At 34.6% G+C, this 27,838-nt stretch overlaps 1 protein-coding gene across 1 annotated transcript in view; it reads left to right on the top strand.

The window, feature by feature from the left end:
• LOC116738220 (low-density lipoprotein receptor-related protein 1B-like) overlaps positions 1-27,838 on the top strand; it is an 867,486-nt gene that overhangs the window by 321,298 nt on the left and 518,350 nt on the right. The window contains exon 3 of the mRNA XM_032594108.1: positions 10,997-11,134. Coding sequence (XP_032449999.1) covers positions 10,997-11,134 — 138 coding nt within the window. The remainder of the gene's footprint in view (positions 1-10,996; positions 11,135-27,838) is intronic.

Below are 27,838 nucleotides of genomic sequence, written 5' to 3'. Positions count from 1 at the left end.
GGCCATCCTAGCATACCTCAATAGACTTACCTGTCACCCAGCCTGTCCTGCCTCCCATCTTCCCTTCCCTCTTCCTATCTCTCTCTCCCTGGTTGAATAGGTCTGGAAACCTAGAATTGATGAGGGTCCAGAAGCAAGAAATCATGGATCATCCACAGATAGGCAAGATTCCCTTCAAGTTTTCTTCATAAGGCTATAGAAGCTATAGCCTGTACAGTGTTTTACAACCTCTGGTTGTTAAGAGTTAAGTATAGACATAGCATTGCTTCACAGCCTTGACTTCTAACATAATTCTCTTTTCCTCAAGATCCTTATGTAATCTACTTCACAAAGAGAGAAACAGATAGAAATACATACATGTGTTTGTTGCCATATTTGTTTCTTTGTTACAGGGGATTGAGATTGTAGCATAACGTGGTAGTAAAGAAACCAGTGTTTGAAGATATAAGAGACCTGAATTCAAATAATAGTATTACAACTTTGTGACCTGGAAGAAGGTATTTAACCTCTGCAAGCTTCAATTTCTTCATCTGTGTACTAGCAATTGTAATACCTAATTCATAATGTTCTTGTAAGGATTTAATAAGACAATGAACATTATTTGCTTACCACAGATCCTGGAATATAGGAAGTACTCAATAGTCAGCAATTATTCTACTATAATGCTACTTTTATAGAGTGCAATAAAGAATAGTTTGTTTTCATTAAAAGTGCATCATAAAATTTTCCAAGTTAACATTTTGAATGACATGAAAATTAAATTGTGAATAATATCTTTCATCAGTAACATTTCACTTGTGTTCTGAAATGCACAATGTGTATATTCTAGTAAGGATTTAATACTGTTATATTTAAGAATATCTCTATCATCATATGATTTTTAAAATTGGGTTCTTTAACATTCTGTCTTCTTCTCAAGTATAAATTGGCTTATATAAAAATTACTGTGTGATGCAACATGTTTCTTCCAAGGTAAGACATTTCAAACACACCTACTCTAACTAGTCTTTCTCAATGTGAAATCACTTGTATGATAATCAGGTCTCTCAAACAATTGTTTGTTCATTTTAGCATAGAGCAAATAATTCCTTTTGAAATGTGATGGAATGATTCAAAACATATATTCATTTTTTCTTTTCTCTTTTCCATTTTTGTCTTATCCACTCATTCCGAGCAAATAGCAAGGTTTTATCCAAATGGAATAATGAATGAAAAACTCCTATTAAACAATTTTAGTTTGGGCAAATGTACCAGTGGGATCAGAAAGATCTTTCTACTCGTTGTCTACATATATTACATGAAATATGGGTGGTTCCAAGGGTCATGGAACATATTTCTCTCTGAATCAGAAATATACTTTTCTTTTCAATCAGTATATAGAATTTAATGTTGTCTTGAATGAGCAGTAGAAAAAAAAAACAAAACCAAAAAACTTGTTCTTCAATTTTTGTGAAGTTGTTTTCATCTTAATTGTGATGAGATAATTGAATGAGAAATGATGTTTGTCATCTAGTGGATTCTCAAAGTAGTTTTTCTGATTCTTAATCTGAGGACAAGGAAGTACAAGCATAGCATTTACTAGTTGTATTTTCTTACATATTTCGTCATCAAATGTTAGCATTATTCACTAGGTTTTTTTTTGCAGAATTGGAAGTAAACGATGTCTTTCAAGAGTTTGGGTAATGATTTATATTTGTCAAATTCCTTTCACTTTTGACTATTGTCATTTGGGCAGCACACCACCAAAACCCTTTCTTCCATTAATCACCTGATACCAATATGCCTTTGAATTTTTAAACCATAATTGGGGACTTGCATCTGATCTTTTATTATCTTAGCCTCTATAGGAAGAGACTGGAAAAATACTTTTCTTTTTTATATATTTCTCAAAAACAAAAACAAAGAAATTAGAAAGGCAATAGCAATGCCTCTGTGTGCAGAGTTTGGCCCAGAAGCAACATCTAACACATTTGTAGAATCAGAGAGGGAGTGAGGGAATGACTCTCAGCTGTCCTCACATGTGGAAGAGCCAGTTGGCTGCTCCCACTCATTGTCTTTTTATTGCAATAAGACCCCTTTTCTCTGGGAGATGTGTGGAACTGATTTTGGCTTGTTTGTTCCTGCCAGGCATTGATATTTTACCACACTTCTTACCATGGAGCCATCTCTGCTTCAAATTGAGTAGGCTTTCCACACTCTTCTGAACTTCAGAACTGTAATCAGTTGGCCATCACTGTGTTACCATATGTAAAGTAGCTCTGGAGAACACAAGGAAAAAACATTAGGTTTAGAGATGAAACACTTATCTTCTATTCTGTCTTCTAGAAGAGAGAGATATTCCCAAAACGGGACTTTTTATCTTCTGCTTTCTTATTTTATTTGCAAACTGGGTAAATATTTTCACCCAGGTGTTTTAACATGACTAGAATATATATGTTACGTCTTGAGGAATCTATAGTATTCTGTAAGCTAAAGAAGGAAACATGCCTTCTTTCTGGTTGATTAATTACATATGTATCCTCCAATTATTTAAAGAGAGTTGAGGGGTGCCTGCGTGGCTCATTGAGTGAAGTGTCCTACTCTTGGCTTCAGCTCAGGCCATTATCTCATGGTTCATGAGTTTGAGCCTCATGTCGGGCTCTGTACCGGCAGTGTAGAGAGTCTCTCCCTCTCTCTGCCCACTTGCTCTGTCTCTGTCTCTTTCAAAATAAATAAATGAAAACTAAAAAACAAACAACAACAAAGAATTGAGAACCAACTTTACAAGTAAATAAAATTGTCAGCTAGAAATGTGATATGAGTTTCAATCAATGAAATGTCTCTTTTTCTCAAACAGAATACCTTTGTCATTTTTAAGAGCGTAAACTTCTTTTCTTCTGAGTTAATCTATTGTTTCTGTAAGTATCTTTTAAAATGCAAATACATTACCTATGTAAGAGATAGCACCTAGTTTACCCAGTTGACTAGCAAAGAACAGGGCTCTAAGAAAGTTTAAACAAAAAACAAAACAAAAACATACAAATGTGGAGGGAGGGTAAAAGATGGAGGGAAGGGAAAAGGAATTTCTAGACCTTCTGAAAGAGAAAGTGTTGGTGGGAAATGTGATCCAGCAATCAAGCATGTGAAGAATACATGAATGGAGAGAGGAATAAAGAAACACTTAAAACCTCAATAGCGCTGATCTTTTGTAATTAATTTATTTATTGAGCCATCTAAGCTGAGTTCCCTCCATTAGCACTAGGTTTAATGAATAGCAATGCTGAAATGACTCTCCCTAATAAATGATTTCATTTATTTTCTTATCTATTTGCCGGTAAATGAAAGGTCAGAAACCAAGACAGTGGATTGGCTACATAAAGTATTTGTTTCTGAAATTATGAGTAATGGCAACAACACTATAGCTATGTCCATACAGTATTTTTCATTTGCCAGTTTTGGCTGTATTCTAAATGTTTACAGATTCAGTGCAAGGGATTCTATGACTTAACCTCCCTTTGTAGGATTCAGATGCAGACAGTCAGTTGAACTGATAAAAACCAGTTGAGAGATATATTCTAAAGTTAGCAGAACACACACACACACACACAGATCTGTTTTAATATAAGTGTTTCCAGATATGATCCAGAAAGTTTTCAGTATGAGTCTTAACTAGCCATCCATTTATTCATACAGTGGTGTAGACACAGTGGTGACTTTGGTCATAGCAGAATTACTTTAATATGGTACAGTTTTCCTTAGGTGACCAGGCAAGCTTTTCACATATTAAATACATAAATAAAGCTCTTCATGTTAGATGTGAGGAATTTTCCTACACTGAGACTTCTGAAGAGTAAGGACGAAAGAAAAAAAGACTTTTTAAACCTTGGAACAACTTATCAAAGCTGCAAAATCTCCTTCCCGAGGGCGTTTAAAAATAGGACAGATGTTAGAGATGGTTTAAGGGTAATGCAGCTGGACAAAATCAATCACCTTTACATCTCTTCCAGTTCTTGAATTTTCACAACAGCCATTTGAAATATGTAAATGCACAAGCCATTACTGGAACCCATCTTACACAGAAATTATTGGAGTGAGTTACTACTATTAGATTGAGTGCACATGTGTCTTTAGAAGTTCTTATTCATATTCCTGTATCCTCAAGAGTAGTCCTATAGATTACTCTAACAAATGATATCAGTTAATATTATTTTATTTAGAAGTTGAAACTCATAAATCCAATTTTAATTTTCCTTGAAATACTATAAATTTATTTCTCCCATTTAAATTATCAGCTTGTCAGTTGATGTAGCTCACATGCAAAAATAAATTATGATTGAAAATAACAAAATCCTATGAAATACAGAGTTCTAGGAAAGTTATAGTCCTTCTGTAAAAGTATTATGTGATCTAATGTTTAATATTAAATATGTATATGATATTAAATGTGTTTCTATGATATACTAATTTTCCCATGAAATATGGAGGAAAATAATGTGGTCCACATACTTTACAGTTTTTATAAGTGGCTATAACTGTTTTGATTTCTCAGCCATGAGAATTAAAACATTATAATGCAATATTTACATTTACTTAATTGCTTAGGAATTCCCCTTAAAAGATGATAGCTTTTAGTATTTCCAACAAACTGGAGCTGATTGTGTGGAGAAGCATTCTTTCAAAATAAAATGATGAAAATGGGGGAATAGTAATGATTAAGCATTTGCAATCAAGTTAATAACATTCCAGAAATCTTAATATATATTTTTTTAAACTTTTGTTGCATTTTATTTTATTTTTCAACGTTTATTTATTTTTGGGACAGAGAGAGACAGAGCATGAAGGGGGGGAGGGGCAGAGAGAGAGGGAGACACAGAATCGGAAACAGGCTCCAGGCTCTGAGCCATCAGCCCAGAGCCCGACGCGGGGCTCGAACTCCCGGACCGCGAGATCGTGACCTGGCTGAAGTCGGACGCTTAACCGACTGCGCCACCCAGGCACCCCTTAATATATTTCTTTAAGTGACACTAAAAATTTGTTTTTGAATAATTCTAGGAAAGTTAATTTTTAAGGTAGTTTTCACGATTCTTAGAAATCATGAGCTCTTCAATTTATTAAATAGAAACTCTCTACAAGATTCAGTATTCATAAGGTAAATATTATATGACAGCCTAACAATAGAAATAGTCCTGTATTCTTTATACACACACAGATATATGTGTATGTGTGTATTTTTTAATCAGTATTAGGTTTTATTAGAAGTTGAGTTTCAAAAACTATTTATGATATAATCAAATCTCATTCTTGTATGTGAATAGATAGGTATAATTAAATAATATCCAGAAGTGCATAATTTTTAACATCTAATTCAAAGGCATCTTACGGTTTTTGGTGATGACTTTATATAACTATTTTTTACTTGAATTTACATCCAGTAGTAATCAATATGTTTTTATTCCTACATTCCATTTATATTGTGTAGTGGGAATAAAATTAAAAAAAATAAATAAATAAATGAAAGGCTTTGTGCCTCAAGAAATTTATGTGAAACTGCATATATTAGTATAGTTCATAAACTATACACAAAACTATACAAGAAACTATATTGAAAAAATGTGATATAAAAAATGTATGAGTTCATAGAAAATGTGGAATCAGTCTCTCTCTGTCTCTGTCTCTCTCTCTTTCACACACACACACACACATACACACACACCCTCTTAATTTGCATAGTGTTTCCCAAACCATGATTTCATTTGCCTGCTATGATAATCATGTGAGGTAGACCCTATTATGATCCAACTTTTTCAAATTTGAAAGAAGATTCTCACTGAAATTCAGTATTTTACTCAGGTTGAGATAACTAATAAATGGCACACAAAAAACTTAAGAGTTTGGCCTCTAAATTTAATAATTTCTCCATTACATGACTTTATTTTTCACAGAGAAAACTTGAGGGAGAAGCCAGAGTTTGGACTTGAAGCCTTTTGTTGGGTGAAAAAAGAGGTGGTTTGCTCTCCAGATGATGACACTGTTTACAGAAAATTTCAGAGATTGCAAAATTTTGGAGTATTTTAGGGAGGCGAAGTGAAAGATGACTCTGAAAGGAGTAAAAGTACTGAAAATAACTTGTAGATATTAATTATGTTTCGGTTAGATGATAAAATCAGGTCACAGAGTTTGGTTTCGTTGTTGCCAAAATTAAAATGACTATGATTTTGAGAGTAGTCATTGGGTGAAAGTGATATTTGTAAAACCTATTCTGAGAATGGGTTGATGGTGGAAAAAGATAAATCCTAGACTATAGAAGAAAGTAGAATCAGTCAGGAGTTAAAACACACCGGACATTCATTCAACAATTGTATATTGAGCCAGGTAGTGTACTATGTGTGAACTAGATGTTTGTGATTTTCAGGGAGAGATGGAGAGAAGTTATCAAAGAGCATGTGTGATATGCATCCAAGTGTGTTCATGGAATGGTATAAGTAACAACAGCAATAGTGGTGTTAGAGTATGAAAGTCATGACAGATAATTGCCGAAGTATGTCTAGGTGAGAGGAATTCTGGTCTGCTTTCGCAGGATCTTGTTTGCCTCTACTTCACAGTTAGTGGGGTCACCGAGACCTTGGGGGAAAACAGCCCAGTGGTGTTGGGAGCGGAGGCTGGAGGGAGAAGAAATTGGGAATAATGCAGGCATAGTGTATATTTTGAAGAAGTTTAAGAACTAAAAAAAAAAAAATAGGAAAGAAAGGATGCCATTTGCAAGAATGTTCAATCAGCAAAATTAACCTTATTCTTGAGTGTAGGCTAAGAAAATTGAATGAGTTATTGGCAGAGGATTTAGAACCATTGGAAAGACAGAAATGGGAAATGCGGCTAAGTGGCAAATCTTTGTAGGACTCAGAAAGTGGGAAGTGATAAAGTATAAGGTGGAGAGGTTAACTTTGGGAGGAGGGTAGATGCTTGTCCTCAGATATGATATAGTGATAAGGACAGATATCTGACTGTATCTGCCATTATAGAAGAAAAATTTCTATTCCTTCCCAAAATGTGCTTTCACAATTATCTTTAGTCCAAAAAGACATTTGGTGAGGCTTAATATCTTTTTAACCACTATTTTTTTTTTTAGTGAACAGAGTAAGATGTTTATATATAAAAATAATTTTAACATTCAAAACAATACAGACAAGTCACATTGTCCTTGTATTATCCTAGAAGGCTTGTTTGTAAAATGAGGCTCAGTTTGAAAAATGAAGCCTATTTCAACTAATTGGGTAAAGCTTATAAAAAATTTAAAAATATAAAAACTGTTTTCCTGTGTTTATATGTTTTAAATGCTTCTAATGATAGAGTCTTTCTTTCTTGTAATTAATTGCTGTATTTTAAGTTCTGCTACCTTGTTCAGGTCACCTAAAATTACTGGGAGTGTTATGAATATGCGTTACTGAACATTGCAGTCATGTTCTAAGACTACCATGCTCATTTAAATTTTGAAGCATGTTTGTACTATTTTGAAATTCCTCACATGCTCCCCCGTCATATCTGTCCTTCTCTCAGATCTACCAAGTCCTAATGATTTAGTAACTAAAGAGATAATTCCAGATATATCAGGTAGCTTCCGACCCTGCTCCTTGCTATATCCAGATTATGGTTTCTGGTTGTGGAATGTTTTGAATGTGTAAGGTTTTGTGAGATGAAATATTTAATGCAACATTGACATATTCTTAGGGATTCATGTAGTCTCTATTATCACATTCTTCTTGTGACACAGATCAGTGCGTAGAAGTGGTGATCAGGTTGAGTCTTTTCTTCATTTAAAAGATGGACTAAAGGAGCCTCATGGGATATACACACCTTTACTGCACAAATGATAATTGGAAATCAAAGATGGATTATTCCCTAAAGCAACAGTACACTAAATACCCATATTGCCTGGTTTCTGGGATAATTTCAGTTAAGGCAGACATTGCTATTTCTTAACTGCCCCATCTTCTAGAAAGACAACAACAAAATTCTGAATTTTAGTATAGTTTTCCAACTGGAGTATCCCAGCATTAGTCAAAGGGTTTGGAATACTGATTCCCTCAATTTTGACGTTGATTCCAAGACCTGGGGCAATGTCTGCAGAAAATTTCTGCTACTTACTTCTGTGTAACTTGCAAATGTTATCATTTTTTTTAATGTGCTTTGATATGACAATTTGGGAAGAACGGGTTAAGATACAATCCATCCGTTTACCAGCTGTCTTACCAGTGTACTCAATAGTGATAGAAGCTAAGAAAAGAGTATGCTAAAGACAAGGAAGACTATGGTGGCCAGTCTATAAAGAAACTACTTAACTCGTTCTTTATTCCAAACATTTTTTTTTTTTTGTCCCTGCATGTTACCACTGGGAAGAAGCTAATAGTTGTGTATGTTGCTTTTGAAAAATTCAAACTTTTTTTCTGTTTTCTCAAATCTGTAAGTGGCAGATCCTCTCTTGTGAACACCATATGTGCACGTCATTCTTTCTATCTTATCTGTTACCTGACAATTTTAGGAATGAAAACATACTTTGATTAGAGCAAAACATGTATCACTTTAAAAATCTTGCTTTTAATAAGAACTACTGAGTCATCTTCAGTCTCTATAAAATTTCTAAAGTCTCCCAGGTTTGAGGTGTTATTTCTGTGGGCTATTTCTGGAATTTTTACAGAGAGATCTAAATATATCTGGCCTAACACTACTTTGACATTCATGCAAAGATGCATTTCTCAAAATTTTTAAGAATCAGCCAATTAATTTTAAAAAGGACTGCATTATGACTGTTGTTGGTCATAGAAATTTATAGCCTTTCAAATGAATTATATTTTCAAGTTTATTTTTAAAGTGAATTTATGTTAACCTTATAAATTTAAGATTTAATACTAGAAACTCTCACTGAAGAGTTTTACTTTTATCATAAAGTTTGGACTTAAATTTGTGTATTTTTATTTTGATTATATATGTGTGTGTATGCGTATATATATACGTGTGTGTGTGTGTATATATATATATATATATATATATATATACATGGAAGTGTTTATTTTTTTAAATATTGACATTCAAGTTACAGAGACATGTTACAGTAAGAGGAGTTGTGTATTTTGAAGTGACAGGTATTTGACAAAACTAATAGCTTTGTATGGCACTGATGGTATAAATACAAATGAAAAAACACAAGGAAACCATTTAGTGACAATATTCATCTAGTGAAGCAACATCATAACAATTTATTTACATCCTCCACATGCAAAAGGTTGAAAGCTATTTTAGCATCAAACAAAATCACATATACCTATAATTCATTTTGAGAAGATATTCCGAAACATATCTTACTTTTGGCAAGTACAGCCTTTTTTTTTTTTTTTTTTTTTCCTTTTGGGACTTGCAGTGTAAAAAGGATGTTATGAGATAGAAGTGTTTACTAAAAGGCAACTCACCTTCTTGGAACATTCTTTACTTAACTATGATGAAGCAAACACTTTGTTAATGTTTGCCAGGAAAAATGCTAAGAGCTTTGGATATAATCCCTACAACAACCTGATGAAGCATAAAGAAGGTACATAATTTGTTTCAACTCTTATTATAAGTGATGGGACCAAGAATCTGCTCCAGAGTCTATTAACAACTCCACTCTGCTGCATTTATTTACATGATTAACACATGTTGAATTCCAATTCTGAGCCTGCATCTCACAAAACTCACAAAGCTCAGTGTTATGCTGTCAATAACTTTTGACATTCATAACAAGCCTACAAGGTAAACTCAGGTGATCGTATTATTTGCACATGAGAAAACTAATGCTTAGTTGATTTAATAAATCAGCATCCCATGGGTATTAACATAGCTGTGATTAAATTCTAAGTGTGCCTGACTGTAGAATCTGGGCTGTTGTAATAATCAGTGTCAGATTAACATATGATTGCAGTCATATGGTATGACAGTACTCTGGATTTAGGGGAGCTGGGCAAGATTAAGAATCATCATGGGGAATTTGGAGAGTGCCTATTGAAGAAGTCTAGATAGGATTTGGGAATTAGCAACCTGAAATTTAGATATAGCAGTGTGCTATTTGGATGTTTGATGATGATTTGGAATTAGTGAGCTTCAAGAAAGGCTTGACATTCCTACCCAAGTGTATTAAAACACAAAGGGTGATCATATAATGTACTCTATCATCAGTAGGGGAAATCAATGAGTAAACTGTTTATGATAGCCTTTCCACTCCTTAGTAAATTCTACTGTATTAAACTGCTCAGTAAATATTTTTTAAACAAAAGAACCCATATATAAATAAGCGCATAACTAGCGGTTCTTCATAGAGAACAGATTAAAATGAAGTATTTTTTGGATTGACACAACTTTATTAAATTCCACTAAAATATTTTTGTTCATGTTACCTGATTTGATTATAACAAGAGCTCTGCCAAGGAGTTGCCATTGTCCATATTCATAGTTGAGGAAATTGAGACTTACAGGGTTTAAGTACCTTGGCCACTTAATCTCAAGATAAGAGATAGATCAGTGACTCAAATGAACTCTCAGACTTTAAATCTACGCCATTTTAAGGTTGAAAAGAAAATCTGTGTCTTCAATGCATTATTAAAGATAATTTTCTATCCTATGCAATTTGAAGAATTAGGTGTTTAATCACATGGGCTGATGTTGGTGTCTCTGAGAGTCAGAGCTGCCTTCTCTTAGTATTTACTATAGTTTTGTAAATTAAGGGTAATAATTTCATTTTCAATATTTATTTTTGAGAGAGAAGGCATGAGCAGGGGAAGGTCAGAGAAAGAGGGGAGAGAGGGTACCAAGCAGGCTCTATGCTGTCAGCGCAGAGCTGGATGAGGGACTCGAAACCACGAACCATGAGCCCAAACCAAGAGTGGGTCATTTAAGTGACTGAGCCACCCAGGCGCCCCCTAGTAAATAATTTCTTGTGCTTAATAGTTTTTACTATTGGTGCCAAGCTAACCCATTTTTGCCTTTTTTTCAGGTCCCGAAGAAGTAGATATCAAGTGCCCCTTGAATCACATCGCTTGCCTTGGTGCCAACAAATGCATTCATTTATCCCGACTATGCAATGGTGTCTTGGACTGCTCAGATGGGTATGATGAAGGGCTGCACTGTCAGGGTGAGTCCGTCTGTGGAATGATGCAACCACAATATTCAATTTTTCATAGTTTAATGAAAGTTAAAAGAGAACCTATGCCCTGCCTTTCCTTTCACCCATACCCGTATCAGTTATTGAGAAAGGAAGAATTATATTGCCAGACACAATATGGATTTCTACCCTGCAACTGTTGTGCTTTATTTAAAAATGCCATTAGAAGAAGAAATACATTTGGGCTTGAAGTTGGACTCTGAAACATTACAGATTTCATAGGAAACAGTACTTTTTGAGCAAAAGACAAATAAGAAGTCTTTGTCACATAGTGTCATAAGCTTATGTCTTTGAACATTGCTTAAACAAAGAGTATTTCAAGTAAAATTTCTATAACCAAATATTTCAGTATGATGTGTTTATAGGAATTTTTCCTTAATATTACCTCCATGAAGTTATACACACTTTCTTGTAATATTCTTTCTTTTTTTTTCTTAAAGAAAAATTTTTTACATTTATTTGTTTTTGAGAGACAGAGCACAAGTCGGGAGGGGCAGAGAGAGAAGGAGACACAGAATCCAAATCAGGCTCCAGGCTCTGAGCTGTCAGCACAGAGCCCGAAGAGGGCTCAAACTCACAAACCTTGAGATCATCACCTGAGCCAAAGTCAGACGCTTAACCAACTGAGCCACCCAGGCGCCCCTATTCTTCTTTTTAAAAAAATCAAGATCTATGTTCTAGAGCAGTCAGAGTTTTACTTCTATATTAATGATGGGATGAAGAAATAATTAAGATCTCAAAGTTAACAAAAATTAATCAGTACTGGCACATCTCATAAACTGGTAGGGGAAATGAAATGTGGAAAAAAAAAAAAAAAAAAGAAAAAGAAAAACTTGAGGATTAAGGTAAGGACCCAAATCTGGAAACAGAATTGAGGTATCAGTCAAGTAAATTTGGGGCCCAAGGTGAAGCCAGGAAAGAAACCACTGAATCAGACATCTCTCAGATTTCTACTAGCTGAGCATAACAAAAAGGATATGCATTGAAGCTAAGATGCCAAAGGGTAAGTAACTTGTCCTTCGTGTAGAGGTCAGTAAGACAATAAGCATAGAAGGAGCTATAGAAATCTGGAGATGCATGTCTGATCTCTGACCAGAGTCACACAAACTAATTATTGCCATGTGCAAAAATGATCTAGGTCACCAAAAGTCCCAGTTTTGCAGGAGGCACTCTATAACTATATGTGAGCAAATGTTCAAAGTCAGCTACTGCTTTTAAAACATTGTGTAGTCAGCAATGTACAGGCCAAACAAAACTTGTTTGAAGACTGGTTTCCAGTCTCTACTGCTGAACTGAATGAAGGAACTGGATTTAATACCAGAGATGGAGAGATACACTGGAAAAAAGAGTAAATCTTAGAAAGGTAGTCCTTTCTAAGGACCAGTTCTAACATTGGTGAGAATGTGAGAGACCACAGATGAACTGAGTCACTAGGTCTTTCTATCATCCAAAAAGGGAATTACTCTGGCTCTGTGGACAGATTCATATTAAGAAGTTAAAGGTCTTCCTTCTTTGGCTGAGTTTCATTTCGTAGCCTGAATTCTGACAGGCTCATAGAAGAGCAGAAGATTGTTAGTTTAGTTATGAACACATGTGTAACAGTAATTAAGAAGAAACTTTTTTAATTTAAAGACTTTGTGACATGTATTATTTTTGTATAATTGGATATTAAAAGAATGATATTAGCAGGAAAAGTAAAGTATGGAATTATAAAATGATAGGAGTCAAAGAGTTTAATTTTCTTTTCAGAAATTAATTATATTTTCTATAGCCTAATTCTATCTACTTCAGTTGTAATTCAGGCTTCCTATTACATGAAAAAAAAACTTTCAGATAGGCATGTATGACTAAGCTTCTAAAAGAGCGAAATCAACACATTGCCAGATCCTTCCACAGAAGTGGTTACACAAATTGGAATATCTCAAACATATCTCAGTGCTGTGAATCACATGAAAATATTTCTGAATTCTCTAATAAAATTTAGAATTGTGCTCCAAGCAGAACTTTATAAGGAATATGTTAATAGTAAAACAGGGGATTCAAGTAAATACAAAGTATTGGAATAAAAACAGTATAAATTTATTCTGATCTTTGAAAAAGCTGAATGTATACTTTAGACTGAGACATTTAGAGTATATAACTGTTTATGTTTCAGTCGTTTCTGTTCTAATACAGGTCTCTAACAGTTCCAACTTTCACATCTTTGTCATTAGTGATAATTTTTTTTTTTCATTTTGTCAGTAGGAGGCTGATTGTACAATTTTGGCCTTTTGAATATTTCTGGATTTCACCAGAAAAAAAGTGTTTTATAATGCCTAAGTAATTTGTTGTGACATGAGTTGGACTTAGAAATAGCAAGAAGTGTAAGTGGATTTATGCTTGCTATTTACCTTACTAAAGGGTGTATCTTCAACCTTTCTCCTAATTTTAAGTCACAACCAATGAAAAATTGTCTTCTGATGAGTTAATTAGGCATCAGACTGTCAAGTTTCTGAAGAACTTTCTCACTCTATAGACGCATAATAAAGAAGAAACCAGATTAATTCAAACATGGCATTGATTTTTAGAGATGCTTTTCTTTTGCAGAACAGTTTTGCCCAAATCACTTTCTCCCTCTAATTCCATTTCTTTTTGTTGCGTTCTAAGCACATACTCTAAATTAATTATTTATACATGAAGCCAAAGACATGAATCAAAGATGGGTATGTCTTTTTTTGTCTAATAAAGGATCCAAAACACACTCGGTGGTATATTTGTATCCTTTATGAAAATTAATAAGGGGAAAAGTTTAACAGTTTGGAGGTGATGTTCTGGTCTTGGAAATGGTTTTGTATCAACTGAGTTGTTTTCTGAATGTTTCCTAGAAAAAAAATCAATTTCTTCCTGGTGAGGGTAATGAAAAGATATCTATTATTAATGATTTTCTATAACACTGGTATTTTAATCTCCATAATTTAGCTTCATTTGAAGAAAGAAATATGGATTTTTTATATGGGTGTATTTATATATAGGAATGTGCTTGTAAAACTTTTACAATGAGAGTGCTCAAAATCACCACATCGAATTTTAGAGAATTTCATCTCTTCCTACATAGTATTTCATATTGGTAATAATATCACTATATCTAAATTGCATGAGCAATAAAAACACATTCTATACAGTATAAGCTTTCTCAGTACAGGATACTTCCACAAAAATCCCAAAACCATGCACAGAAGGGAACAAATTCAACTAATAGATATCAGATTGACTGAACTATATCAAAACGCTATTTTAAAATTTGACAATCTTAAGGTAATTATGTTAATATTTCAAGTGGCCATGCACAGGAGAGGCCCTCTTTTTGTTCACAGTCCTAGTTAGAGTGCATTTGCAGTGCAAAATGACCAAACATTTCAACGTACAAGGGAACAACAGTTTCTGTGACACTATCTGCTTTTACACGATTCAAAGAATATGGGAACTCTTCCTGTTCCTGCAAAAAGAGATTCTGTCTTCTGTGTCTCAATAAAACGTGATTATGTAATCTATGTGATTGTTTTCCAGCAAACATCCCAATGTCCTTTTAAATTTGAGAAGATAAAGTGTGCGAGGAGTTTACTAAAATGATTAGGGAATGGAACCCGCTGACACCTGAAAAGCTCACCACCCAAACATACAAATATGCACACATAAAACATACTGTTCTTTTTTTATTTCTCTCTTCTATTCTGAACCTGTTCCTACATAATTCTGAACGTATAATATATTCACTTAGTGTATTTGATATGAAGCTTAAGGAAGAATAAGATTCTCTTGTATATCGCCCAACTCCTTAAATAATGCATATTCAGAATTCTTAACATTCCATTTTTTTTACTTGCCAGTTAGAATAGAATTTTCTTAATATGTGGAATTATAATTTTCTCCATCCACCCACAATCTATTCTAATGTATTTATTTTGGATTCCATAATTCTAATGTATTTATTCGAACACCTTTTGGATACTAATACTACTTTATATTTAAAAATTTACACAGCTTTTTCTTTTATATTACTATTCTTAAAAATCTTAGGAGAAAGTACTTAAAAACCCTGAAAGTAATTTACAAATTAGAGCCTTCTCAAAATGGACTGAGGTAAGTTGAAAATCTTATTATCTGTAATGAGTCACCACAGGAAAATTAGTAATCCATAACACTTAAATCTCATATTCTAATTATTCAGAAATTAATCCAGATCAATTAATTAGGTGTCATTAATAGATTTGACAAAATTAAGTGTAATAAATTTAGTTAAAAATGTTAAGAATTCTTAAGCTCAAATGTTCAGGATTATATTTTTCATTCTTCAAGAAAAGAAATGTTTTATCTTGGGTGATGTTTTGTTAGTCATTACAACACTGGTTTCAGATGGACACAGGATTAACTTGTACCCAGAAGGAAGGAAAGAAAGAGGTTGCTGAAGCTGAGGAAGAAGGCAAATAAATTTGGAGCACTTCATTGTGTTTTTACTTACACTTTATTGTGTCAGTGAATCTTACCTATTCCCATTTTAAAAGTTCCTACTGAAAAATATTTCCAATCTCTTTTCTAAATTAAATGGGCCTATCATACTAGAGAAGGGAATTTCGGCATGCAGAATCTAAAAGCAAAGGTACAGAGGAGAGGTACGATTGCAAGCAATGTTAGAGGAAGTACATCTGTCAGCAACATAAAGCTTAAGGCACATGGAGGGAAACTTCACCAGTGTGTTTTCAACTCACTTGAAACATTGATGAGCTGAGAGCTAGAAAACAAACAGCTGTAATTACCCAGGAGGAACAGGGTTTGTGTGCTCAGACCACTTTTGATTGTGAAAGTTTGTGCAACTTAAAAATAGATCCTGCTGTATTCTTTTCTTTGTCTTGAGTTGTGCTAAGGTGATCAGGTAGTCTCAAATCTTTTTCAAGTGTTAGCATTTTCTAAGCAATTAGTTTCAGTAATTGAGTTAGTTTAGTGAAAGGCTATGAGCCTTACCACTGGTTGATTTCAGGGCCAAATTAATGTGTTTTAGAAACAGCACTAATTCTTAGCAAGTGTAGGACTTCTACAAGTATATCATCCTTTTGTAAAGCCATTATAGATATTGTCTGTATTGACAAATGACATCTGTATGAAAATTAGGATGGTATACTTGAAGACAATTCTAATATATGTATGTGTATATATGTATGTGTATTATATATATATGTGTGTATTATATACACACATGTGTATGTGTATTATATATTATATATTACATATGTATTATATATATATATGTATATATATATAAATGTATATTCATTTTCAGTCTTAGTTTTATAAATTCTGTTTAATTAGAAATAGATTGTTGTACAGATATGACTTCTTAACACTGATTTATTCGAAGAGATTGCTTAACTAATCCTGCTCAAGAGACTTGGAGTCCAAATTTCTACTGGTTGTTTGAATAAGTCGACTTCTACCGACAGCTAACTAGCTGAATGACTACCTGTGGGAAAAATATGATTAATTTGGCTCTATATCATAGCTCAGAATGTGGAAGGATAATCTAAAGTAGTTTATTGTTTGCTCGAAGTGAATCTTTTTGTAGTGGATTTCCATCTTTGATTAGTGTTAATATTCTATTAATTCGTGTTCTCTGGCCTCAAACAGACTTATTTTTAAGAATAACTGCAGGGGCGCCTGGGTGGCTCAGTCGGTTGAGCCTCCAACTTCGGCTCAGGTCACGATCTCGCGGTCCGTGAGTTCGAGCCCCGAATCGGGCTCTGGGCTGATGGCTCAGAGCCTAGAGCCTGTTTCAGATTCTGTGTCTCCCTCTCTCTCTGCCCCTCCCCCATTCATGCTCTGTCTCTCTCTGTCTCAAAAAATAAATAAAGGTTAAAAAAAATTATTTTTTTTAAAAAAGAATAACTGCAAACAAGATTTTGAAAATTAAAAATGTCAGATAAGCATACTAATAGCTTAAAATGATTGATCATTGAAGGATCTGTTAAAGATATTCTTTATTAAAACATCATCCAGAATCTATATCTTTCTCTTGATAGATGGTGTTTAAAAAACTAACTTACCATCCAAATTTTCTGATATAGTCTTTTTTTGTGGCAAGAATCCTGGTACATTATGGACTTTTAATTGCTGCTGAATTATACTCTATTTCCAGTTGATTTTGGTTTTAAATAGATGCAAGTCAAAACCACATATCCGCAACATACACTACTAGATTATTTATTCTGTTTGTTAGCTTAACATCTGTAGGAGAAGAAGTAGCAATTGCTTTGGTATAGAGATTTACTACTTAGTTGGAAACAACTCCTGTTATGCCTGTTACTGAGACATGCCAACCTCTTACATAGAAGGGCTGTGCAAAACCACAAAAAAAAAAAAAAAAAGCCAAAGAACTCACCTTTACCAACTCTACCACCAGTAATCACTCCCCAACAGAAGAGACTTGTTAATAATTCTACCAATTTTGGGATTGTTAATTTGTATGAATATTCATGGACACTGGGACTCATCTATCTGGATTTCTCCCTCACAGTTCTCTTCCTGATATGATGGAAAACAAAGAATAGTTTGTAAGAAATAATAATGAGTATGAGGCCAAAATGAACTTTTTAAAAGTGCCAAAATAAGCACAGTAAGGTTTTCCCTATATTTAATTCATTAATTCACTTCAGTAAACTTTTCTTGAGCAGAGACATCATTCTAAACACTTACCTAAGCACTGAAGATGTAGAAAATCCTATTTTCTGCCTTCGTGGAATTCACATGTCGTAATGGAGGTATGTAAAAATTGATAAGGAAGAATAAAACAAAGAGCATCTAATTCTGCTTGAGGTGATGCAAGAAAATTCCCCTGAGATAGCTGATGGTTGACCTGCATCTCACTCTAGGAGTTTGATAGGCAAGTGAGGGAAGGAAGAACACTTCAAAAGTCAAGAACTATATGTAAAGTGACACAAGTGCATAAGAAAACATTGTACAATCCAGAGAACTCTAAAGTTCTTTGATAAGTTTCATGCAGAGGGTTCTGAGTGGTGAGGGATGCGTTTGAAGCTTAAAAAAAAAAAAAGTTCTTGGTGTTAGACCTGGAGGGGTTACATTAGAATAAGGATACAGTATGACCTACTTAAAATGCATTGAATAAAACTATGAGAGGAAGAGAGTGGAAGATGATTCTAGGATGTATTCTCAGTATTATACAGGTATTGTATGATATTTTACTATTAAGCATAAGAAGATTAGAACTGTTGCATATATGTAGCACGTCCTGTGATTTATTCTTAGAAGGTTAATATGTACATTATTACAATCATAAAACTTTGAGCTAAAGGGTCATATTTGTTACATTGATCAGCTCCCAAACAAGGCATGTTAAGTGTTACTCTTTAATGTATCACTTTCATGTAACTAAAGGCAAAATAAATGACAGGGGAACCATATGAAGTGAACTCCTTTTCAGATGAAAGTTAGGAATTTGGAACATGTATTTAGTATTTTAAGCAACCAGAATCCTATCTTTAAGAAGCTACTAAACTACCAACTTAGTTTATATCTAAGTTTTGCCCTCTTGTATCTTAACTTTGGGACATATAAGACTGTTTCAATATTATTCAAAAGTATATAACAAACTGTCACTCAGCTTTGCACTAAACCTCAAACGGGAGGCCAAATCTCCCATAATTCACTTTTTAGTTTTTGACACAAGCAGCTTTATACTTTAAAAATAAGGAATTAAAGCAGGTAGCTGAGGTTGACTGGCATCCCAGGAGTCACACAGAAAAGCAGTGTGAGAGCAGAGTTTAAACACTGGGACCTTGAGTTCTCATTCTCCTATTTTGATTAGTGAGCCTTAACATACCAACTCAGAAATGCACAAAATCGTTATGCTTCAGCATCCTTTCTGACCCATTCTTAAAGCCGTAAGATGGCTTGTAGAAAATCAACTGAAAAACACTTTGAGCTAACTATATTCCCTGTCAGTTTTATTAATTGGTTGAGTAGGGAAAAAATGTGCTGAGTGAACAACAGGCTGAAAAACTATGTAACAAGTTTGCAGAATTGTATGTCCCTATCTGACTATTAGCTTCATCCCTTGAGAAAAATTAGTGCTTTGAGTTGATGAGGGATGTAGAAAGGAAATGGAGAAGTTCATTTTAACCCCTTGAAGTAGATTTACATTTGTTACAGTAGGAAGTTAAAGTAAAACTTTAGGAATCAACCATAATGGAATCTAGAAGGAAAAATGAGACTTCTCAAAATCATTCAATAGAGACTGTTTAAATTTTGAAGGCAAAACCCAACAGCCAATGTTTCTAGTTCTGAATTTCTAGTCTGTCCAAAATTGCAGAAAAATCTGTTTCTACTGCTTTTTCTCTGATCCACTGTTATCACTTATACAGTGATATTCCATTGAATCACATGTATATTAATATCATCATAACTGTATATATCAATATATTAAATACTATTTAGAAAAACAAGATAGCTGTCAGACTGGTGACTTCTGAACTTTCCATAATCAATGCCTTCACAATCAAATCAAGCACTGATTTGTTTTGAAAAACAAATGTGGAGACAGAGAAATGTGCATGTATATTTGAAGTTTTTCCAAAGCTTTCCACATATACTTGCATATTTTGTTTAGACACAAGAAACACATTAAAGATTAATTTTTGAGGAAAAACACACAACCTAGATTTTTTCTATTAGATGAGAATTTGCATTCTAGCTCTGCATTAGGTTTGTGACTTAGAGAAAGCACGGAACCGGCAAGTGAATGCTGTATGCTAAATGGGATTGTAGAACCAGTCCAGAAAACCCACTGTGGTTGTGGAAACCACAGGATGCCAACCAAAGTGAGATCACTGTGCTCTCAGAGCATCTTCTGAATTAGGTCAGTGTGACCATGAGCCAGTGCTTGAGCATCAGATAAAAAGGAGAATGGGAAGGGCAAACCCAAAGAGCACTTTTGAGTTCCATTAGCAGAAATGTGTGGCATGTTCTCATTCAGTCTACAGGTTCAAAACTAAGAGTGCCAAGAGAAAAATCTATGCAGCTCAATAAATGTCTCAGGAAACTATCCAATATTCTCATTAGAAGCACTAAGAAACTGAATTGTGTAATTTTTAATGAAGTCAATTAAATATTAAGAATTTTCGGGGCGCCTGGGTGGCGCAGTCGGTTAAGCGTCCGACTTCAGCCAGGTCACAATCTCGCGGTCCGTGAGTTCAAGCCCCGGGTCAGGCTCTGGGCTCATGGCTCGGAGCCTGGAGCCTGTTTCCAATTCTGTGCCTCCCTCTCTCTCTGCCCCCCCCCGTTCATGCTCTGTCTCTCTTGTCCCAAAAATAAATAAACGTTGAAAAAAAATTTAAAAAAAAAAGAATTTTCAAAGATGTTTGGGGAAAATATTAAAAAGTATAAATTGCTCTTCCGTTTATATGGGATATCTAAGTGTTTATTACCTAAAAAATATACAATTTATGATATCTAAATGAATATAGAAAAATATTGTGTCTAAATTTCTATTAGATTTTCCTAGCCTATGTCTACCGGATATCTAGCTGAATGGTTTATTTCAGGGAATTTAAGCATACATACGATCATGCTGTTCACCTGTATTTTGGTTCATTTTCTCTTCTTTTCAAAATCAGGATTAGGCGATGCTTCCAGTCAAGTTCTCACTATGAGTGCTATGTCGTACTTAAAAATGAGTTCCAATTTTTTCAGTAAGTCAGGTTTTTACCCTACCCATTTAAACTCATTATGCAAAACAAAGTATGCAGAACTGGAGAAGCATGTTTAGAGGGTCAAAGCCTAGGCATTTTGCCTAACACAGTATTAATTATCTTCTGAGGTGAATTTTTCATTGCAAATGTGCCTTGGTGTAATTCATCCTTTTTCTTTCTATGTATGCATCTTCTACCCTAATAGATTGGAAACACCTAAAGAAGTTTGCATTTAACTTCTACCTCGGTCACTTCACTGCAAGGACTGAGTCAACTGGGCAGGGCAGACAAAGGCACAGGAAACAGTGATTAAGTGGGAAAGTGCATGGGGCTCATGTAGAGTAACTCATAGGGTAAAGTACTACACACTATGCCAGAATTACTGGCCTCAAACAAACAATGTGTTCTTTGTCAGGAAGATTCACTCCTGCACTTTGCTTAAAGTGATTTTCTTCTTTACATTTTGTTTCTCCTTATTTACTAGAGATGTCTGCAATATGCAGAGGGAAGCAAAGGTCTCCTGTATGACTATAACTACAAATAGAGAGGCAGCAATAACTTCTCTCAGTATGAAACAGAACTGTAGGATAATAGGGCCAGAAGGGATTTTCAGAGGTCATCCAGTCCATCCATCTGCCTTTAGGCTGGACTGAACCCAAACTTGCCTAGGCAGATTGCTATCTACCCAATTTGGAAGGCCTCCAGGGAGAGAAATTCTAACAGCCATTTTTAGTAACACAGTCAATGCTTAGCAATTTGTACTCTGAGCAATGCTTGCATATCGTGTTATAAAATTCTCCATGCCTTCTCAATTTTAGTCTTTTCCCTCAACATTTTTCTGTAGGTTAATCATGTTTTTCCCGCACCTCTCCAGATAGTTTCAAATTTTCAACATCTATACTTATACTCTGCTCCTACCAACTAACAGAGATACAGTTTAAGTGACTAGTATTCACTATAATTGACTGTCAGAGCTTCTAACTCCTATGATTCTTCTTTACATGTTTCTTACACCTTAACATTGCCTTGTTCACTAATGTTGCATCAGTTAGGAATTGTCTTTGGCTATGAATAATAGAGATCTTTAAAAGGCTGGAAAAAAAAGATAGAAGTTTTCTCTCATGAAAAAATGTCCAGAGATAGAGAAATATATGTTCCATGGCAGGTGAGGTGATCTCATGATGTGTGTTCTAGGTTCTTGTATTTCTGTTCTGCCATCCTTCTCACTTGCCTTCCACCCTCAAGGTAGGCTAATGGCCATAGATGGCCACTGAAACTCTAAATATCACATCTGTGTTCCAGGAAAAGGAAAGAAGGATAAAATATCCCTACCAAGCAAGACAAACCCCTTCACAAGGGACTTTACAGAAGCCTAAGACCCTAATTTCTATCTTTGTGCCATTGGCCAGAATTTTAACACACAACCACCCTTATTTGGATGAAAGGCTGAGAGATGCAGTTTTTCAGTTGTACAAACACTGCCTTAATAAAATCAGACTTGGAAGAAAAGGATAATGGATATATGGTAGCAACTAGAAGTTGATGCTATATGTGTTAATAGAGCAATCCGATAGTTGACTCCTCACCAGATAGGTGTTACAGTTGCATTATGTTTGATGAAATTTTATGGGAAGATTCTAAAGGACAGAGAGCTGGTCATTGACGGGCTTCGTAGTTTTGAAAACCAGTGGAATGAGATGTTCAGACCATATTACTAAGACTCCCTCCAGGTATAAAATTGTATACATTAATAAAAATATTCAGTACACCTTGGGAAATGTAAGAGAAAGGTCAGGTTGTGCTGTAGCAAAGAGTTCCCAAAATTCTAGGCATGATGTCCATACAGCATAGTTACTAGGGAGCCAGTAAGTGCTGGCTGCTGCCTGAGAAAACCCAGATAAATTTGGTTTACAAGAGAAAGATCCTCTATCCTCTGCTCTCCTTCCCATTTTTATTTTTTGCTTCCCTTTTCTTCCCATTTCCTTCCTTCTCCTATTGCTACCTTCACTCTTGTCATATCTCATACTTTTTCAGCATTTACTTTACACTTTTATTCGTTCAAATTTGGGCTTAAACCTGAGATTCTTAAAAAAAACTTACCAGTATTTCAAAAGCTTTACTATTATTTCACTTCTGTGGTCAGCCAATCCTATTTCATACTTTTTTTTTTTTTAACGTTTATTCACTTTTTGACAGACAGAGACAGAGTGTTTGCAGGGCAGGGACAGAGAGAGAGAGAGGGAGACACAGAATCCAAAGCAGGTTCCAGAGTCTGAGCTGTCAGCACAGAGCTCAATGCAGGGCTGGAACTCATGAACCATAAGATCATGACATGAGCCGAAGTCGGACGCTTAACCAACTGAGCCACCCAGGCGCCCCAATAATTTATTTTTACTATGTGGTTTGTCATCATGTATAAATGTTGTTTTATTTAATATTTTGAGATTGCCAAATCATGTTGTACTTTATCTTATTCCTCTCCAATGGTAAATTTCCTGTCTTTTTTATGTTTTGTTTTGCTCCCCTGTCAATTGTTTCCAACCAAATAACTATGTCCCAAATATTTTATTGCTATTGGTTTCTATTTTATTTTGAAGGATCCTTTAACTTCCTTCCTTCCCTCCCCTCCCACCAACACCAACATGTCTGTCCGTCTTCTTCTTTCTTTCTTCTTCTTTCTTTCTTTCTTCTTTCTTTCTTTCTTTCTTTCTTCTCTCTCTCTCTCTCTCTCTCTCTCTCTCTCTTTCTTTTTTCTTTCTTTCTTTCTTTCTTTCTTTCTTTCTTTCTTTCTTCGATTCCAAATCCCATTAGGTGATTACTTCTGCCATTTTTTATACCTAAATAAATTCATATCTGTGAGATCCAAATTAAGAAAGCAACTTTTACCACATCGTCCTCGAAAGTAAGTAGGCATGATGCAGGCACTGAAGCATATTGTAATAAATCTCACAGTAAAAACAACATATGGATAGTTTTATATATATAAAATGTGTGTGTGTGTGTATAATATTATATATAGAGAGAGAGAGAGAGAGAGAGAGAGAGGAAAGAGAAGAGAATATAAAAGAAATGGAGTATGAATATAGTATAGTATCATTTGATACCATTACAGTTCTAAAATTAAATTTCTGACTGCTAAAAGAAGAACAAGATGAAGAATTCTACATACTGAGAGGGATCAAAGTCAGAATGGAAAATCTTGGTGATTGTACCAAATTCCTTCTGCATATAGCTCACTAAGCCTTTCCTCTTCATTATAAAAATGGGTAAATCCACATCAGTGTGGTGGTGTGCTTTCCTTTTGAATGGGAAAGTGAGGAGGTAAAGAACTTCTTGGAATGAAACTAAAAGCCTCTTCCATCTAGCCACTCTGTGTCAGGAATATCTGTGTGGGTTAGCTAGCGAGGACAGTGTGGCTACTCTGGTATTAACAGTTCCTGTTTACGAATCTGGGGTTGAAACAAATGTTAGAGAATTGCAGTCAGCAATATCTGACAAACTGGAATTACTGTATTCTAGTTTATACGTTGTACTGGATTCAGGGCACCTAAAATCAGAAGAAAAAATAACTTGAGGCACACATATAAAACCATAGTGGATTTTTAAATTGCTGTTGTATTATTTACTCCTTGCTCAAATGGAAATGATACTATGAAGAAAGAAATTGCTCTCTTTAAAAAAATCCAGATACAGAGACATCCTTTATTATTGTCAAAGACTGTTTTTATTTGTTTCTTGGCTAACTATCTGTGTTGAAATCTAAAGTTTTTTTTTTTTTCTATTTGATTGTTGGGTTTTTCTCCTAAAGTGATTTAGTTCGCCAGTGTATTTTCCCTTTTTTTTTTCAATAGCTTTTTCTATTTCAAGTGACATTTTATTTTTATTTTGGATGTGTAACAGTTTCTGTGAGAAATATTTCCCGGAGCAAATATAAATATTTCTAATATACTAAATTATAATGATTTTTTGCTATTCAGGTACCCCTGGAATATATAATAATTCTTTTGAAGAGGCAATTAGCACTTAGTTCAGTGACTTGAGTGGCACAACTTTTTGATGTTTACTGCATGCAACCAAGGTACTACATATCTACAAAGGACCAATATTAATATAAACAAGAAATGCCCAAAGGTTTCAGTGTAAGTTTACTAACGTAGAATATTAAAGGATCGTCCAATTACCTTCATGAGGTCATGGAAAGGTTGTTCACTCACTATCTTGTCAGTACAGCTTGTTATTTACCTCTATTCCAGTCTAAATTAACACTGGAAAATTGTGTCAGACAAGTTTCCTAAGTCTTTAGAAAGAAATTACAATATATAGTTGCATCATAGGCACAAATGCTGTGGATGTTTAGGGTCATATTTATGATTGTAATGGTCACTAAAACATAATTTTTGAATTATGTTTGCTTATTTTTCAATTGAAAATGATATGAAAATACATATATATATTTAGAGATAAATATATAATACATACATGTATTTATATATACTTGGCTTTGGAAAACTGGTCACCAGTAAACAAGGCACAGAACAAAAACTGAAATCTGTTTGATATGTTCAGGCCAGTTTTACTTGAAAATTGAAGGGAACAATGGAGTGTTTCCCCTGTTCTTATTGTGTAATGGGAGGAGAATATTATGAACTAAGATTAGGTATGAAGCTATATTTGAACTAATGTGTTAAAGATCAAATAAACGCCACTTTAGGTAGTTATAAATAAATTATTTTTTAATAGTACATCTGTGGAAATCTAATTTAGTAATTAGGGCAGAGTAGGTGCCATTATTGCGATCATAATGGTTAGAATAGACTACAATGGAAGGAGCTATAAAAGAAATATTTATGGGAGGATGATTTAGCAAATAAGACAAAGTGTCATATGTCTGAGAGAAGGCTTTGTGGGGAAAAACTGATTTACACAAACTATTTAAAACGGATTTGAAACCTGATGTATTGGTCTTGGAGACTATGAAATTCCAGTGAATTTAATTGTCAAAGGGCAGAAAAATGGTATAAAATGAACATTAAATGTTTATATGGTCTGCATGTGGTAGATGAACCTGAACTAGGTAAAGAAAAAAAAAACAGTTTGATAGAGAATAATCTCCAAAACTGACTCAGTGTCAACTATTTTGTATGACTGCAAAGAATTCTTCGCTCCAATATTCTATATCACTTTTGTAGTTAGATAACTGCATTTTATTTATTTTTTTAAATTTTTTTTTTCAACGTTTATTATTTTTGGGACAGAGAGAGACAGAGCATGAACGGGGGAGGGGCAGAGAGAGAGGGAGACACAGAATGGGAAACAGGCTCCAGGCTCTGAGCCATCAGCCCAGAGCCCGACGCGGGGCTCGAACTCACGGACCGCGAGATCGTGACCTGGCTGAAGTCGGACGCTCAACCGACTGCGCCACCCAGGGCCCCTAGATAACTGCATTTTAAATTGCAAGGAACTTAATCAGATGTAGAGAAGGAAGTATCATGTCTTCCAAAAGAAAGGAGTATAAAAGAAAGACATATGAAAATATTTTTTTTTAATTCACAAGCATGCCCAAAGACTGTGTCATGGGTAGGGTATACCTCAGATAGCTTTCTTTTTGGCCTTCAGGTTTCAGAAGCATGTTTTCTTTGTAATTCTGTATTTATGCTAGTTAATGTTCTTTATACAATCAGTCTTCAGAAATATGGTTCATTTCTTCAATCTTTTATTTACCTATTATATAAATATTTGCTGAAAATCCAATATAAGCTGGTCACTATGCTTGGCTCTGGAAATACGCAGATGGTTTTTATCCTCAAAGCGTTCCCTTAATTATGTGTGGATACAACTCATTAGCTGAAAATTGCAAACTAATGTAGTTAGAGCACAGATAGAAATACAGTATTGCCTTAGAGAAGTCACAGTTGGATCTAAAGCTTGAGTTCCTGAGAGGAATATGCCATGGATTAATTCTAAGTATACCACTTACAGGGAACATGATCAGAATACACTGAATTTTACTTCAAATCACACATTATTTTTTTAAATCTTTAAATCAGTTTATTTAGGTGTGAAATAATACAAAAATCCACTGAAATGTTTTCCAATACTTATTAGGTTTCTTTCATTTGCAGTTGGCCATATTACTTTCAAATATCTTCACTAAAAAGGAGGATTTATGGGCTCAGATAACTTCATTTGGGACTCACCCGATGGTCCTATTGACTCAGAATTAAATTCTCCTTTCAAGGCCGGGGAAAATGGAGCTGTTTTTTGCCGATATTGCCAGTCAATGTTTTGGGTCTGAATTTCTGTAGCTCCCCCACCGTGTCTTTCATCCCACTCATTAGGAATTAAGTAGAAGTGTTAGGAATCCACTACTTTCTTCTCACTCTGTCTTAAATCCATCACTACTTAATTAGGTGTATATTATTATGTCTTCCTCCATTATGTACATCACCACAGAACTATAATCATTATTTTTTCTTCTTTTCTGAGTCTTCTTTTCTGAGTCTTCACTGTGGTCTCTATAATCCACAGTCCACTATAGAACTCCCTGCATGTTGAACCTCATCTCAAAAATTCATCAACTTCCTGGCTTCTTTGAGTCCTGCAGGTCTCTCAAATGAAAACTGTTTTCCTCACAAAAAATCTAGCATTGGGCCCAAAGCGGTAACTTTCAGGTAATTTTCCCCCTCTCCTCATTATTGCAAGAACAGCACTCCCTCCATCTCTAAAAAATGTTCAGCTTTATAGCTCATGCTATTAGATGATTTTATCCATTCCCTTCATTGCTTTTACACATGATACCCAAGTCATTCCTCCTTCTTTTTCAATCATCGTATTTCTGTCTAATCCAATATACTTCTGTCGTAATTCTTGGAAATTTCAACGTACTTTTAGATAATATTATAATAACTTGGCCTCTCAATTTCTTTCTACAATCTCAGCT

The sequence above is a fragment of the Lynx canadensis genome, chromosome C1 (genome assembly GCF_007474595.2).
Source record: "Lynx canadensis isolate LIC74 chromosome C1, mLynCan4.pri.v2, whole genome shotgun sequence".
In the NCBI taxonomy this organism is placed as follows: domain Eukaryota; kingdom Metazoa; phylum Chordata; class Mammalia; order Carnivora; family Felidae; genus Lynx; species Lynx canadensis.
The sequence above is the reverse complement of the archived record's forward strand: the minus strand, read 5'-3'. Positions and strand labels throughout refer to the sequence as shown.